Source organism: Elephas maximus, chromosome 25 (genome assembly GCF_024166365.1).
Source record: "Elephas maximus indicus isolate mEleMax1 chromosome 25, mEleMax1 primary haplotype, whole genome shotgun sequence".
Classification (NCBI taxonomy): Eukaryota; Metazoa; Chordata; class Mammalia; order Proboscidea; family Elephantidae; genus Elephas; species Elephas maximus.
In genome coordinates this window covers 24,882,722-24,897,832 of record NC_064843.1, presented here as the reverse complement: position 1 = coordinate 24,897,832, position 15,111 = coordinate 24,882,722, and the positions used below count along the sequence as shown (strand labels likewise).

The 15,111-nt window shown below is 40.0% G+C and overlaps 1 protein-coding gene across 1 annotated transcript in view; it reads right to left on the bottom strand.

Moving 5' to 3' along the window:
- Positions 1–1,153: 1,153 nt before the first annotated feature.
- Positions 1,154–15,111, bottom strand: part of SERINC3 (serine incorporator 3) — a 28,408-nt gene continuing 14,450 nt past the window's right edge. Inside the window, exons 4-10 of the mRNA XM_049868710.1 lie at positions 13,928–14,007; positions 13,163–13,300; positions 8,975–9,144; positions 8,261–8,351; positions 7,293–7,473; positions 4,549–4,776; positions 1,154–3,886 (exon numbers count right to left, since the gene is read on the bottom strand). Coding sequence (XP_049724667.1) covers positions 3,748–3,886; positions 4,549–4,776; positions 7,293–7,473; positions 8,261–8,351; positions 8,975–9,144; positions 13,163–13,300; positions 13,928–14,007 — 1,027 coding nt within the window. The 3' untranslated portion in view covers positions 1,154–3,747. The remainder of the gene's footprint in view (positions 3,887–4,548; positions 4,777–7,292; positions 7,474–8,260; positions 8,352–8,974; positions 9,145–13,162; positions 13,301–13,927; positions 14,008–15,111) is intronic.

Genomic DNA, 15,111 nt, shown 5'->3' with positions numbered 1-15,111 from the left:
ACCCTTTAGTTTTCCAGTGTTCATTCCTGCCATGGTACTGGGTTGGCACTCCTATAAATCAATAGAAGCAAATGTTTCACAGTGTCTCCTTTATCTTCATGGGCCAAGAGACAATGGGGTCTAATTATCAGCCCTGGGTTTGTATCTCTGGTTAGCCTCTTACTGAGTAACCATGGAAAGGTCACTAACTTCTCTAAGCCTCAGTGTGATCTGTAAAAGGGAGAGAATAACCACCTTACAGGGGTGTAATGTTGGTTCACTGCTTAGTGCACGTGGCTATTTATGTGGTATCTATTGTCATTCACCTGAGGACTTAGGCATTGCGTGGCTTGAGTCACCTAGCAGTAACTAGGACATAACTGAACGGGCTGATCTGGACTCCCGTGTAACAGGATGGATAAACCAACTGAACAGGAGTGAAGAGATGAACAGCATAAGCCTGGTATCTGCTATCAGTATGCATGGATAAAACGTCTGATCACATCACCTGAATACTCATTTCAGCCTGAATGTGCAAGAGGGAAAATGCAATCAAGCAAGGACTTGTAATGGGGAAAAACTATCCTGGTTTAAATTAGGCCTGGGTTATGGTCTGTCCAGAATACCAAAAGCATGGACAACCAGGCCATGGCCAGTCTGGAAAGTGTCTTTCACTATCAAGAGAAAGTTCTGTTTCCCAATGGAATGAGTACCTCACGAGAGCAACCTAGGAAGTAAAGTAATCTAGCACGGGCCTGTAGGCGTTCTTCCAGCAGCACTAGGGAAAAGAGCAGCTGTGCTGCTGCCTTTAATGAATTCCTAGAACACACTACTGACCTCAAAGCCAGGGCCCTCCATCTGCAATCCTGTGGGATAGACAGGCTTGTTCAGTGACAAGAGATGACTCATCTGGGATGCAATGACATCACGGTAAGATCCAATGATTCAAAATACTGCCCTGTTTTAATTTAAAGTATGGTCCTAGGCTTACTCAAAATGCTGGCATTATTTATGCCTGTGTATAATTCAACACTTAGGTGTATAATTTACCTAAGCCCTGAGGTCACTACTGGGTTAAATGCAAACTGGCAGACTTAATTCATTCTTAGAGTACCACCAGACAAAGCAGGGGCGCTGTTCCCCAATACTTTTCAAGAATTTGTTGCTTCACATATTGAAGTTACCAGGAACAACAACAAAAAAACCTTTATTGCACTTTGTTACACATATTTTACAGTTTAGTACTGCTTTTATTTTGAGTTACATAAAGCAGGGGTGGGGCATCAGAATTTTTTTCAACCTTAGGACCTTTAAAGGTCTTAATCTGGCTGGCCCTGCTGTTAAGGAAAGTGGGGTATCTGCTTTACAGTGGTAAAGGAAGTGGCCAGATCTCCCCTATCTGCTCCCCAAACCCTTTGCAACTTTATCTCTGCACCCTGACATCAACTACTGGCTTGAAAGACGTTGTTCTAACAATTCGTATCAAGCCCTGCTTTCCTAACCTTGACCTCACCCCAACTGAGACCGCCCGCTCTATGTCCCATCTGATGAATTCTCTAAGAAGCACCTCATATGTAGTCTCCATCAAATTTTGACTATACATCTCTGACCTTTGAACATTGTCCAGTTTTACTTTCGCCCATACTGAGACAAGCAGCTACTGTCAGGGTGCTTAATATGGGTGAAGCAGTTTGTAAAGTAACTTCACTCTCTAACCAATGGATTGTCCTAGGAATTATCTCGTACAAATGAAGACAACACCGAGGTTCAGAGTGGAGTCATCTGCCCAAGGTCATAAAGCACAGTACATACTCAATAAATATTAGCTGACCAGTTTGACAGCTAGACAATGGCAATGCCAGGATGCAAACCCAAACAGCCTGACTCCCAAGCCTATGCATGGCCTTAACCATTCTTAACTGAACACCTCCATCCTTCTAGCCCAACCTGCTCCTTTTCCTCGTTTCCCCTAAATAAAGCAAACCACCATCTGCTCAGGTGATTAAACCAGAATCACCCCATAATCTACCCCCCTACCATATCTAATCAATTGCCCATTTTTTAATTCTAATTACTGAGTAGCTGTCAATTTCTCCCCATCCTCACTTCCACCTCTCTATTTCACATCTCATGTGGACTGCCCCTGGTTTCATCTAAGTCCATTCTCTACGTATCGCCCACAGTGATCAGAGGTCCAATCTATTCATGTTACTCTGAATATGCTCCCTGATGCCCTCAACACAAGGTACAATACTTCAGCGTGGTTTAAAGAGCCCTTCATGACCTGGTCTCTGCCCACTTCTCCCTTTTTGAGCTTTACTGAACAATTTCTTTCCCCATTTCCCTGCCTTTAACATACAGTTTCATCTGCCCTTCGGCAATGCCCACTACCCCATTTCTCTCTTAGCTAACTCTTATCAGTTCTTGGCTCTGACATCACTTCTTCCAGGAAGCCTACCATGATATCCACCAGGTCCTCCTCCTTTGAGCCCTTTGCAGTTCCTAAATAGCAGCACTATTTACACCACATTGTAACTGCTCCTGTGCTCATTTTCCACCTCCTCTCCACTCTAAGTCCAAGATGGCCAACTGTGTCTGTCATATTTAAAGCTGTAGCTCCAGAACCTAACAGCCTGATACAGAACAGACACCCAGTAAATCTTTTCTGAAAGAACAAACTATTCTATTGTACCTCCTCACATCCTACTTCTCATGAGTGAGTTTCATGACAGTGCCTCATTTGTTTCTCATCTACTGAAATGTCTTACCCAGAGAAGATATTTAACACAACTTTGAATGAGTGCAAAGCTGTACTCACCAGGCAGATCTTAAGTTTTAGAAGGAACTGGACCACCCTGTTAGGTGCTTGATATACCCAACTGCCCATATAAATCCCACAAATACAGAATGGCTGTTGACTCATAAAAGCTGTTAAAGAAATGGCCTTAAAAGCTTAAAGTCTATTTTAATCAAGTATCTTTACAGTGCAAATGTAATAAATTCACATGCATTTTACTTTTACATACTCATCAACCAGAGAATTACATAAATTAAAGCTGCAGTGCTTTCCCAGGTGAATCTTCACTTTAACCAAACCTACAAAGCATTTATTGAAATGAATGTATCTGGCAAAGCCACAGACTTGAATCAAGCAGCATCAATGCTGCAGTGTTTAAAAAAAAAAAAAAAACAGTAAATGAAAAGACTCAAAATGTAAAAGCAGTGGCCGTATCAGCAACCACTCTTCTGAGGAAGGGCCCACGCACACTCTCCTCCCCTCACGTGATGCTACACCTCTTTAAGAGTTAAGGAGGGAACAGAGTCCTTGTATCATACAAGTTAGGACTTTCACAGAGGAGAGCTGTCATATAAATGCATTATTCTTTTGCTTTCTAAGGATACTGCAATAGAAATATATTATTGATGGCCTCAAATATCCAACATTTTTCTATCTTAAATCGTAGTTGTAGGTACTTATAGATCTTTATAAAGAATTCTCTTCACAGCACAGCTGTAGTTTACTTTAAAATGCAAAAATGTTCCTTTTGCACTATCTCCTTACAAATAAGCATAATATACATATAAATGAAAAGCTAAGATCCTGCATCAAAGCATTATTCAATCTTCTCATCTGATATAGACCTGGATGTAGTCAAATCTGCAAAGCGTTCACTTAACATTTTAGTTGAAGCAAAGATAAAAAGGTTACAGGCTTTCAGCAAAGGAGAGCCTTTATGAGTCTCAGGGGTCTCAGTGGCACTCAGAGGCTCAGCTGAAGTCCCGGCTGGTGAGGACAAGTGGGGCCACCAGGGTCCAGACGTAGAGGAGGAGGCAGACCCAGCTGGAGCTGATCTTGACCCACACAGCCGGCCACTTGCTGGTCATGCTCTGGAACTCTGCATCAGGGCTGAAAACACAGCCAAGACTCAGGTAAAGGGGCCTGTCATCGGCACTCGGCAGCCCCAGCCAGAGCCAAGAAAGCCCCCAGTGAAGCTTTCCCCCCAGCACTACCCCCCAGTAAGGGCTACAAGGGACCTGGGGAGGCTGGTGCTTTTCATTTTTGTGAGCTTTAGTTCTTATGAAATGCAGGGGACTCTGCCTCTCAACAGGCCTGCTTCTCCTTGCTGGCATGAAGAACCTGACTATTCCTGGAGAAGGGGCCTTCAGGACATCTGCCTGTTTGAGTTATTGGCAAAAGTCTGCCTCTCTGAAACTTCCCTGCCTCAGCACGTTATTTCTTCGGCCAAAAGATTTTGAGATGGCCAGCCATCTCTAGATACAGAGAAAAATGAGTGAACGGGAGTGGGCCAGATCACTGTATGTCATGATGTTCTCTCTCTAGTAACTCGAGTCTGGATGAATGCCTTATAATTTGGACTGTAAGAATGCCAGCTGGGTTTTAAATGCCAAAGAAGAAAAAGTCAGAAGTATTCAGGAGAGTCAGCAGTGAATACGACTTCATTATACGGGTAGGAGTAGGGGACTCTGGGGTCAGGACAATGGATGGAGATTTTACAGGCAGTCCAGGAGGCTAAGTGGTCTGCCATCCATTTTGTCCGTGTCTCCTACCTGTACCACTTCGTCAGGGTCATCATGATGTACAAGGAAGCCAAGCAGAGCATTAAATGGAAAGAGGAGTAGCTGTACTGCACTCCTTCTTTCTCGTTGTCCACAGCCCGCCGAGGCTGTCCATCTTCTTCATCGTTGGCACCACTGGCAGCTGTATCACTGAGGATCACGCTGTCACTCCCTGATAGGGTCAGCTTGTTCACCTGGCTATTGCTGGATGTGCGAAAGCTGGAAAAGTGATCCCAAGGAAGACAAGTCAGAAAGGGGCCGTGATGATGAACTGCTGCCACTGGCTTGTATATGTGAAGGTTATTTCTGAGCTGCTCCTACTTTGGGGACTGAGGGCTAAGGCCTTAGGAAAGCCCTGCCCAAGCACTGGACTACTGCCTCTTGTTACAAGACAGATGGACTCTCATCAGTTACCCATGGCGGCTTAACCACCGAGGAGTTCCCCGTGACACACCGTGCACTCAGTGTCCGTGCCTATGGCTTCACAAGTGTCTCTTCTATGCCTGGAATATCTACCACTCTGCTCCCAGCTAACTTACTCAACCTTTAATTCCCTATGTGCCATTTCTTCTAGAAAGCCTTCCCTGACATTACCCCCTCCCTAGGCTGGTTTAGGAGACACTCCTCAAACTCCCATGACCCCTACGCTTCCCTCTGCCACAGCACTTACCATACCGAGTAGAACGCATGTCTGCATTCCTGTCTCTCTTGCTATTCACAGAACTCCTTAAGGACAATGACCTCAGTCATCTATGCATCTCTGGCACACAGAAGGTACTAGCTAAATGTTTGTTAAATGACTATCTGAATAAAAAGGACATACAAATAAAGGACGAAAACTATATCTTAAAAGACGCAGGAAAAAAAAAATCCTCTGACAAAATCCAACACCCTTTCACGATAAAATACTCAATAAACTAGAAATAGAAAGAAGCTTCCTGAACCTGATAAAGGACATCTATGGAAAACCCACAGTTAACATCATACTTCATGGTAAAAGACTGAACGCTTTCCCCCTAAGATCAGGAACAAGACAAGAATGTCTGTTCTCAACACTCCTATTCAGCATTGAACTGCAGGTTCTAGTCAGAATAATTAGGCAAGAAAAAGAAATAAAGGAAATCCAGATTGGAAAGAAAGAAGTAAAACTACCTCTACTTGCAGATGACTTGATCTTGAATCTAGAAAATCTTAACCACCCACTGCTGTCGAGTCGATTCCGACTCATAGCAACCCTATAGGACAGAGTAGAGCTGCCCCATAGGGTTTCCAAGGATAGCCTGGTGGATTCCAACTGCTGACCTTTTGGTTAGCAGCTGTAACTCTTAACTGCTACATCACCAGGGTTTCCAGAAAATCTTAAGGAATCTACAAAAAAAAGAACTACTACAACCAATAAAAATCAAACCCAGTGCCGTCGAGTCGATTCCAACTCATAGCGACCCTAAAGGACAGAGTAGAACTGCCCTATAGAGTTTTCAAGGAGTGCCTGGCAGATTCAAACTGCCGACCCTTTGGTTAGCAGCCATAGCACTTAACCACTACGCCACCAGGGTTTCCACTAGAACCAATAAAAGAGTTCAGTAAAGTTGTTGGGTCCAAGATCAATACAGAAAAAAACAACTGAATTTCTATACACTATCAGTTAAACAATCCAAAAATTAAAAAAAAAGAATTCCATTTACAATAGTATATATAAAAAAAAAATACTTAGAAATAAATACAACAAAAGAAGAATAAGACTTATACACTAACAACTATACAACAACATTGAAAGAAATTAAAGACCACCTAAATAAATGGAAAGATAGCCCGTAATCATTGACTGGAAGACTTGATAACGTTGAGATGGCATATGCAATGCAATATGGGTACAAACTGGTAATACTGGTTATCTCTGGGGTTTTGGATTACCAGGCTTTAACTTTAGATGTTACACAATTCTGCAGTTGTTTAAAGATTGTTTACAATGATCAAGATTCTTCATGACGATCCTGTCCTAAGCACCTTTTAACACTTTCGTGGATTTTGGAGGTGGGGCGGGAGGGGAATTTTTTGGTGATCCATGTTTTTTCACTAATGGAATGGATACCGAATCATTGTTGGTAGTTTTTTATTTGAAAAAATGGGAAGCCAACTGTAAATGGGCCGTATTGGTACCGTGTTTCATGAAGTATATCACAAACACAGGACCTATTGGTACCACGTTGCAGGAATTGTATAAAAGATGTCACCAGGGAGGCGAGCACTTTATAAAAGATGTCACCAGGGAAGTGGCTAATTAAAGTGGGCCATATCGTTCCCATGTTCCATAACCCACATTACATATACGGTATGTATCAGTCCATGGCCCAGTAAGTGCATCACACACTGTTGTCACCCTGAAAATAACTCATTTACTTGAATATTTCCAAATGCTGGTAAAGTGGTAACCATACCTTCCCAAACAACACAAAGGAAATGATAAACATACTTGCAAGCCTTATCTTGATATACAGAAGCCAAAAGACACAAAAGCTTCATATGATCATTCCCCCAGGAAGCATCCCCTCATACAAATGGCTCTCAACACTCAAATGTGGTGCAGACCAACTTCCCTTTTTTTTTTAGGCAGCTGTATCAGCATCCGCCATGACACCAGAACATGCTAACGTGGCTCAAATGCCTGCCAATAACCCTCTAGGGGCAGAAAATGTAACTGGGAAATATATGTCCCAGAGCCCATATTAACTTACCTAGAATACAAAAGGCAGAGAACAAAGACTACCAGCCCGATAAAACCATCTGAATCCAGAAAATGCCCACTCTTTAATGGTGGGGCAGATGTAGGGGCTGGAGCAGATGCATTTCCAGGAGCTAGGGTTGGTGCAGTTATGTGTGTAATGATGCTCAGCAGGCTAGGGTTGCAGGACCGATCTGAAAATCAGAAACTTTTCGTTACCCTGGTTATAGCCCATCTTATTGCAAACAAGGGTAAGAGAGGTGCTTACGCATCACCCAACGATGTGAAATGCAGGAACACTGTACCCAAAAGAATTTGAAACCTAGCAGTCCGTACCATACTTGTGTTACAACCAGTGACATGGTTTTAGAAAAAAAAGAAAACAAAAAACCATCTATCGAAGTATTAGGTTGTCAATCTTGATTTCACTGGTTTTGTGGCTTAATTGGTAAATCTTTTTAATGCTATAGCTGGGCAAAGGTTTTAACCACCAGTAGGTATCCCGAGTTTTATTTGCACACAGTTACATAGGAATACAAAAAATAAAATAAGTCACCTTCGGGGCATCTATAATAATTGTTTACTTTCATAAGGAGTCCACAGAATACCCTACCGAGAAATAATGCTATTGTAACTACGACAGGAGATTGCTGTCAGTTGTTTCTTCTAATGCCTACACCACCAAAGTAAAATTCAATTAAAGCAAGTCCACCAAAGGGCTAAAACAATGTTGCTCTTTTCCACAGCTCTGAACTAGTTTAAGGTAGTCCAAGTATAAAAGGACTATATGTCAGCTGTGAATAAGCACGGGGAATGAAGCCTGAAAGGTAAATATCTGTCAGCATATAGTGATATAGTGAACACTGTACATTCAAGTGATGTTTTTTTGTTCGTTCGGATGTTTTTATATGTTTTTGCACCCGCCAAAGGGGCAGTTTCCTTTCTTTTCATGAAATAAATGTGTTACTGAGATTCCCTTACCAGGTTCATTGGACATGGCTGACCACGTGAGGTACATGGTATAGAGGGTGATGAAAGAGGACTGCAGGAGGCCAGAACGAGGCTGGTGTTCCTATGGAATCAAAAGGAAAACAATGCCACATGGACTGCAAAGACAAGTATGGAATATCCCTGGGACTCAATGAGTTGTATTAACTAAGAGCCTGCTGGTTCTGCTTGACAGCTTAAAAATAACAAATAACCTTGCAGTTTCTTCAGTTAGCTTGCAAAAGAACCAAGAAAGAGGAACCATCCACTATTGTTTCTCCAGGCATTTCATCACCCTGGAGAGTCCTGTGTTATTACACAAGACTTTGATTGTCTAGTCCACTAGAGTAGTGGAAAGAGTCTAAGCTCAGCTTTGCCACTAACTAGCTGGGTGACCCATCACTTGACTTCAAGACTTCAGTTTTCTCATTTTTAAAAGGAGAGGTGATGGCTGGATGTTCATTTCATGTCTACAACTCTATGAATTTTAAAAAGTATACTATTTAAAAGATGAGACTCAAGAGCATGAATTTTGTCTTTAAATATTAAAACCAATTACATTTTCAAGTTGATTTCCCTAAACTATCTTGGCTAATGACCCGTAAGAATCATCCCCATGATTTAAACACTTTTGAATTCTCTAGTTACCTAGATGTTAACATCAATTAAAAACCGCTCATAAATGAAAGATGCGGAAAACAACCATACCTGAATTTTTGGATGAATTGATATGACAGAAACCACAATGCAAAGGATCAGATTGATACTGATGAAGAACTTGTTTTCAGTGCATCCATCCGGTTTAGTATAGAATATGTAGAACAGCACAACACAGACGATTGACAGGATATAAAAGAAGCTTGTGAAAGACAATAAAGCTAAAAAAAAAAAAAAAAAGGAAGGGGGGAACCAATATGAATGCTTACAATTGTAACGGAAATAAATTTTTACAATAGAGACCAATTTTCTTTCACTGTACATAAAAATGAAAAGATACTGACTATAAAACAAAAAATAATATCAGTAAGGAGTGTGTTTCTTAGTTCAGTCAAATATGGGTGGCTCCTGTCTGCAGGCAGGATGAGAAGGCAGGAAGGGACAGGTTGAATGAACGCAGGGAACCCAGGGTGGAAAGGGAGAGTGTGCTGTCACATTGCGGGGATTCCAACTAATGTCACAAAACAATATGTGCATAAATTTTTGTATGAGAAATTAACTTGAGCTGCAAACTTTCACCTAAAGCACAATTCTTCACTTTTGTGGTGGCCAATAATTTACAGTGAAATTACAGGAGTCCCAAGGTTGAAATTTCAGATTGTTTTAAAGTTGGCTCAATGTTAAATTCCAAAATTCACCAAGCAACTGAATTCACATCCTGAATTACCTAATTTGGTTTAATGGGTTGGGCAGACAGACGTGATCATGCCACCTGGGTAAACTGCTAACTACGTGCTGATAACATACATTATAAGCTTTTCTTAGCAACCTACAAGGTTCATTCCTGGGTCTTCTGGCCCTTTCCCATTGCAAAGGATACCATATCCCTGAACTAGGGGAGTGGCTCGTTTGGAATTTTCAAATATCAAAGCTGAAGTTCCTTTCCATTCACATGGATAATCAACAATTAGCTGTGTCACTTTCTCTGAAAAGTAGAAAACATGACGCTAAGCATACAGTATACTTAGACCAGTTGCAGCAATGTTGAGCTCAGTTAATTTGTGTTCAATTCAAAGCACAAACTTATTTAGAAAAAAAAAAAAACTAGTTTCTATTTATTTCAATGGATTTTGGGTATATATAAAATGACTAGCCAAAACCAAAAAACCAAACCCATTGCCGTCAAGTCGATTCCAACTCATGGTGACCTTACAGGACAGAGTAGAACTGCCCCATACGGTTTCCAAGGAGCGCCTGGTACAATGCTTAATTTTTTCCACCTGAATATACAAGATTTCTCTACTTACAGTTACTCCAAAGCATGGCCAATCTACAATTATTAAATTCTTCTAGAGTTGAGTGGTCCAAAATGTGTTAAAGAAAAAAGAAGTAAATGAATAGGTAAAAAATAAACTTTTATTAGTCAGAAAGAAGTAAAGGAGGATTTTCAGAATCTCCAACCCATAATGATAAAGACTATTTAATAATCCTTTGCCTAAAGAAACAATCATTACAAACAATTTAAGTGACCAAAAATAGGGCAATGATTAAATAAATTATGGCACATCTATTCTATGGAACACTTGCTGAACGAATGACTTAGTCACTGGCATGGAAGGATATTCATCATAAACTAAGTGAAAAGAATAAGTTGTGGAACAGTGTATATAGTATGATCCTACTTATATTTAAATGTAAAAGTGACAAATGTACGTGCAGAAATACAGATAAAGGTTGGATAACAGTGCTTACACCTGGAGAGGAAAATGGGTTGCAGGTGAGTAAAGAGAGATTTGCATGTTTCACTCTTTATAAAGTTCTGTCTTTTGTGTTTATGGTAAACGTGGTATTGTTTGTGTTTTTAATAATTTAAAAAGAAGCTAAATAAATGACAATAAAACCAGACAATTTGACAGTATGTACTAAAATTTTAAATATTTTGAATATTTAAAATATTCATACCCTTTGACCTTCTACTTCTGGGAGTTAATTCTAAGGAAAGAATCAAAGATGTACTCAAAAATGTATTATTAGGTATTTATTGCTACTTGTTGTTGTTAGGTTCCATTGAGTCGGTTCTGACTCATAGCAACCCTATGTATAACCGAACGAACACTGCCTGGTCCTCCGTCATCCTCGTGATTGTTGTTACGCTTGAGCCCACTGTTGCAGCCACTGTGTCAACCCACCTTGCTGAGGGTCTTCTCTTTTTTTGCTGGGGCTCTACTTTACCAAGCATGATATCCTTGTCCAGGGACTGACCCCTCCTGATAACATGTCCAAAGTATGTGAGATACTGTCTCATCATCCTCGATTCAAAGGAGCTTTCTGGCTATACTTCTTCCAAGACAGATTTGTTCATTCTTCTGGCAGTCCATGGTATAGTAAATATTCTTTGCCAATACCATAATTCAAAAAAAAAAAAACAAAAAGCGTCAATAATTCTTTTGTCTTCCTTATTCCTTCTCCAGCTTTTGTATGCATATGAGGTGACTGAAAACGCCATGGCTTTGGTCAGGTGCACTTTAGTCTTCAAGGTGATGTCTTTGCTTTTCAACACTTTAAAGAGGTCTTTTGCAGTAGATCTGTCCAATGCAATGCACTGCCTGATTTCTTGATTGCTGTTTCCATGGGCGTTGATTGTGGATCCAAGTAAAATGAAATGCCTGACAACTTCAATCTTTTCTCCATTTATCATGATGTTGCTTACTGGTCCAGTTGTGAGATTTTTGTTATATGTTGAGGTGTAATCCACACTAAAGGCTGTGGTCTTTGACATTCATCAATAAGTGCTTCAAGTCCTCTTCACTTTCAGCAAGCAAGGTTGTGTCATCTGCATAATGCAGGTTGTTAATGAGTCTTCCTCCAATCCTGATGCCTCCTTCTTCTTCATATAGTCCAGCTTCTCAGATTATCTGCTCAGCATAAAGACTGAATAGGTACGGTGAAAGGATACAATCCTGATGCACACCTTTTCTGACTTTAAACCATGCAGCAGCCCCTTGTTCTGTTTGAATGACCGCCTCTTGGCCTATTATAGGTTCTGCATGAAAACAATTAAGTGTTCCGGAATTCCCATTCTTTGTGATGTCATCTATACTTTGTTATAATCCACACAGTCGAATGCTTTTGCATAGTCAACAAAGCACAGGTAAACATCTTTCCGGTCTTCTCTGCTTTCAGCCAGTATCCATCTGAAACCGACGATATCCCTTGTTCCATGATCTCTTCTGAATCTGGCTTGAATTTCTGGCAGTTCCCTGTCATTATACTGCTGCAACTGTTTTTGATTTATCTTCAGCAAAATTTTACTTGTGTGTGATATTAATGATATTGTTCAATAATTTCCACATTCAGAAATTATCTACTTATAAGTTAAAAAAAAAAAAGCCAAACTACAAATAACTTGAATATATAATACATTTAAAGGATAAATAAAATACAAACATATTACAGTATTATTCAATAACTTGTTTTTTTTTTCTATACACAGAAGATACATATGCACACAGAAAAAAATGTTGGAAGGCTACAGGCTAATATGTTAACACTGAGTGACTGCTATATAGTTGGATTATGGAGGGTTTGCTTGCTTTTGTGATTTTGTTTTCCAAGTTCCTGACATAGAGCATCTATTACTTTTATAAATGGGGGGTGAGAGGGGAAGAATCTTAGCAACTATTCTTTAAAAAAATGAGGTATAGCTGGGTCACTGCCTCTAGTAAGTAGAGGGTTCCAAAATCCCTCCTCAGCACTAAGAGGCTGTAAGTCTTACTCCCAACCTAGAAATCTTAAGTGCCCTTTACCTACCAGAAAACTTTTATAAGAGGTGGGATCACACTCTCAAAATAGCAGTAAGAACCATTCACCCATCTCTGCCTGAGGTATGTGGGCAGATATCCCATATGTAGAACCCATCTGAGTCCTTTATACATGAAGACAAGGTATTCAAAACCAGGTCTATGCCAGTGAATTAAAAAAAAGAAAAACAACTCATTTTCTTTATCTAACTACATTATGAATCCCAAAATAAATTAAATAGGAGAATCTAATAATTTATATTATCTGTGCTACTTCCTTTTAATAATGTATCTAATTCAGAATTGATTCAGTTTTTTTTTTTTTTAAAAGACAGCTCTACAATAGAAGCTTATATACTAAATCACTTGAGATTTTACTGTATACTGTATAATGCAGCATAATACAACATGGCTCTCACAGGTGAGTTTAGATACCTACCGGCATACCAGCACCTTGGGTTTCCTTCCTCCATTTTTTTAACCCATGATTCATTCCAAGAGTGAGCAAAGTCAACCAACAGCACCAGCTGGATGAGGATGAAGAAGAAGGCCCCTCCCATGCCAACAGTAAACCAGGCTACAAACCAAAAGAACAAAGTTATTCTTTACCATAGGAATGACGTTTCAGAATGTTACTGTCCAATATCCTGAACAGATTTCAACTCAAATGAGAGGTGGTAAGGGCTTATTCTGTCTCCAGCAGTAATGCAAGGTCATTCCAACTCCAAACTCAAAGGTATTCTCTGAGAAGTGTCCTGTTAGGTTTCAGACCTTTTAAAACTTGTTCGAGCTTGTGCCAAGGGGAGCCTAGAATTTGACATTTTAAGTGTCAAATTAGCCTTTTCCTTTACTTTAGAGAAGGGAAATCACTGTGGAAATCCATGCACATCACTTGATGCCATATTACAGAAAGGAGGATAAGAGTTACAAGTCCTTATGTGGACAAGCTCTCCACCTAACCTAGTGTTACAAGTGAGAAGGCAAACTTTTAAAATACTGGCACTAGACCAACATATGGTTTCAGAAAAGCTAAGCAGTAGGTACAATGTATGCCTCTTGGCTTTAACCTAAGTGACGCACAGAACTAGACGGCATCTCATTTATGTAACACCCAGTTCTGCAGTATCAGTAAAGAAAGTGTAGCTTTAACTCAATCATTTGTAGAGTTTGTGTATCTTATAACTCTCTCAATAGTAAACCATACCTGTGGTAAAATGACCCCCGGGAATGTAGAAAGATCCAACCATGATACCAACAACGGCAGCAATTTTGAAGAACCAAAACCTATTAAAATAAAATAAATGCATTTCTGAGTGCTAATTTTTTCCCTTACACTGAGAAAAATGAACTTCTGAAATACAAAAATAAAAGCCTTAGTAGCATTACCAACATGCTTAGGTTTATTTCATCATTTGGCAGGAGGCTATGTCACTATTTCCCACAATTTAAAGATGAACATTAGCACAGAGAGTAAATCACCCACTTTCATAGCGAGAGCGAAACGTGTAGCTTTTTGGCATCTCCCTATTTTCAGAGCTTAAAATTAAGATGTTTTTCTAGAATTCTGGGGAATTCTAAACTTCTAAACTAACAGAGTTAGCTAAATATTGAGCCATTTACTCTTAGATTTGGGGGGAAAAGTTATCACCTAATCTTTCTTTTACAAGGTAGGACATGAAAGCCCAGAGAGATCAAGTGTCTTGCTCACGACATACAACTCATCACTGGCAAAACCAGAACCAAACCTGACTTTCAGTCTATCATCCTGAATGACTGCCTTGTATGCCAGAGTGGAAAGAACTAGGCTTTGGGCAGACCTGAGTTTCAATCCTAGCTCCAGCCCTCATTAGCTGAGAGATCTCAGGCAATTTATTTAACCTCTTCAAAATTCAGTCACTGCGTCCATAAAAGGGAGATTATAATACATGTAAAGTTTACAAAACTCCCTTCGGTCTTCTAATAACAATTAGAAATATATGTAAAAGGGGAAGTGGAGGTCAGGAGTGAGAGGCAATAGAATATGTAAATCAGTGGCTGAAACATATTCAGTTTATCTTTTTGCATACTTTTGCATATACCGGATAAATATTTATCTTAAAACAATAGAAAGAATATATACTCCACAGTCATATATGTACATGTGTGTATATATATGTATATACACACAAACATAGAAAGTGCCTAGCATATGACCTGAACTGTATGATAGGTGTTTAATAAAAATTCAGGAATAAGCAAACAGACACATGAGACTATGTGGGCAACTCCTGTCTGGAGGAAAGACGAGAAGGCAGAGGGGGACAGGAGCTGGTTGAATGGACACAGGGAATACAGGGTGGAGAGGAGGAATGTGTTGTCTCCTTAGGGGGAGAGCAGCTAGCAGTACAT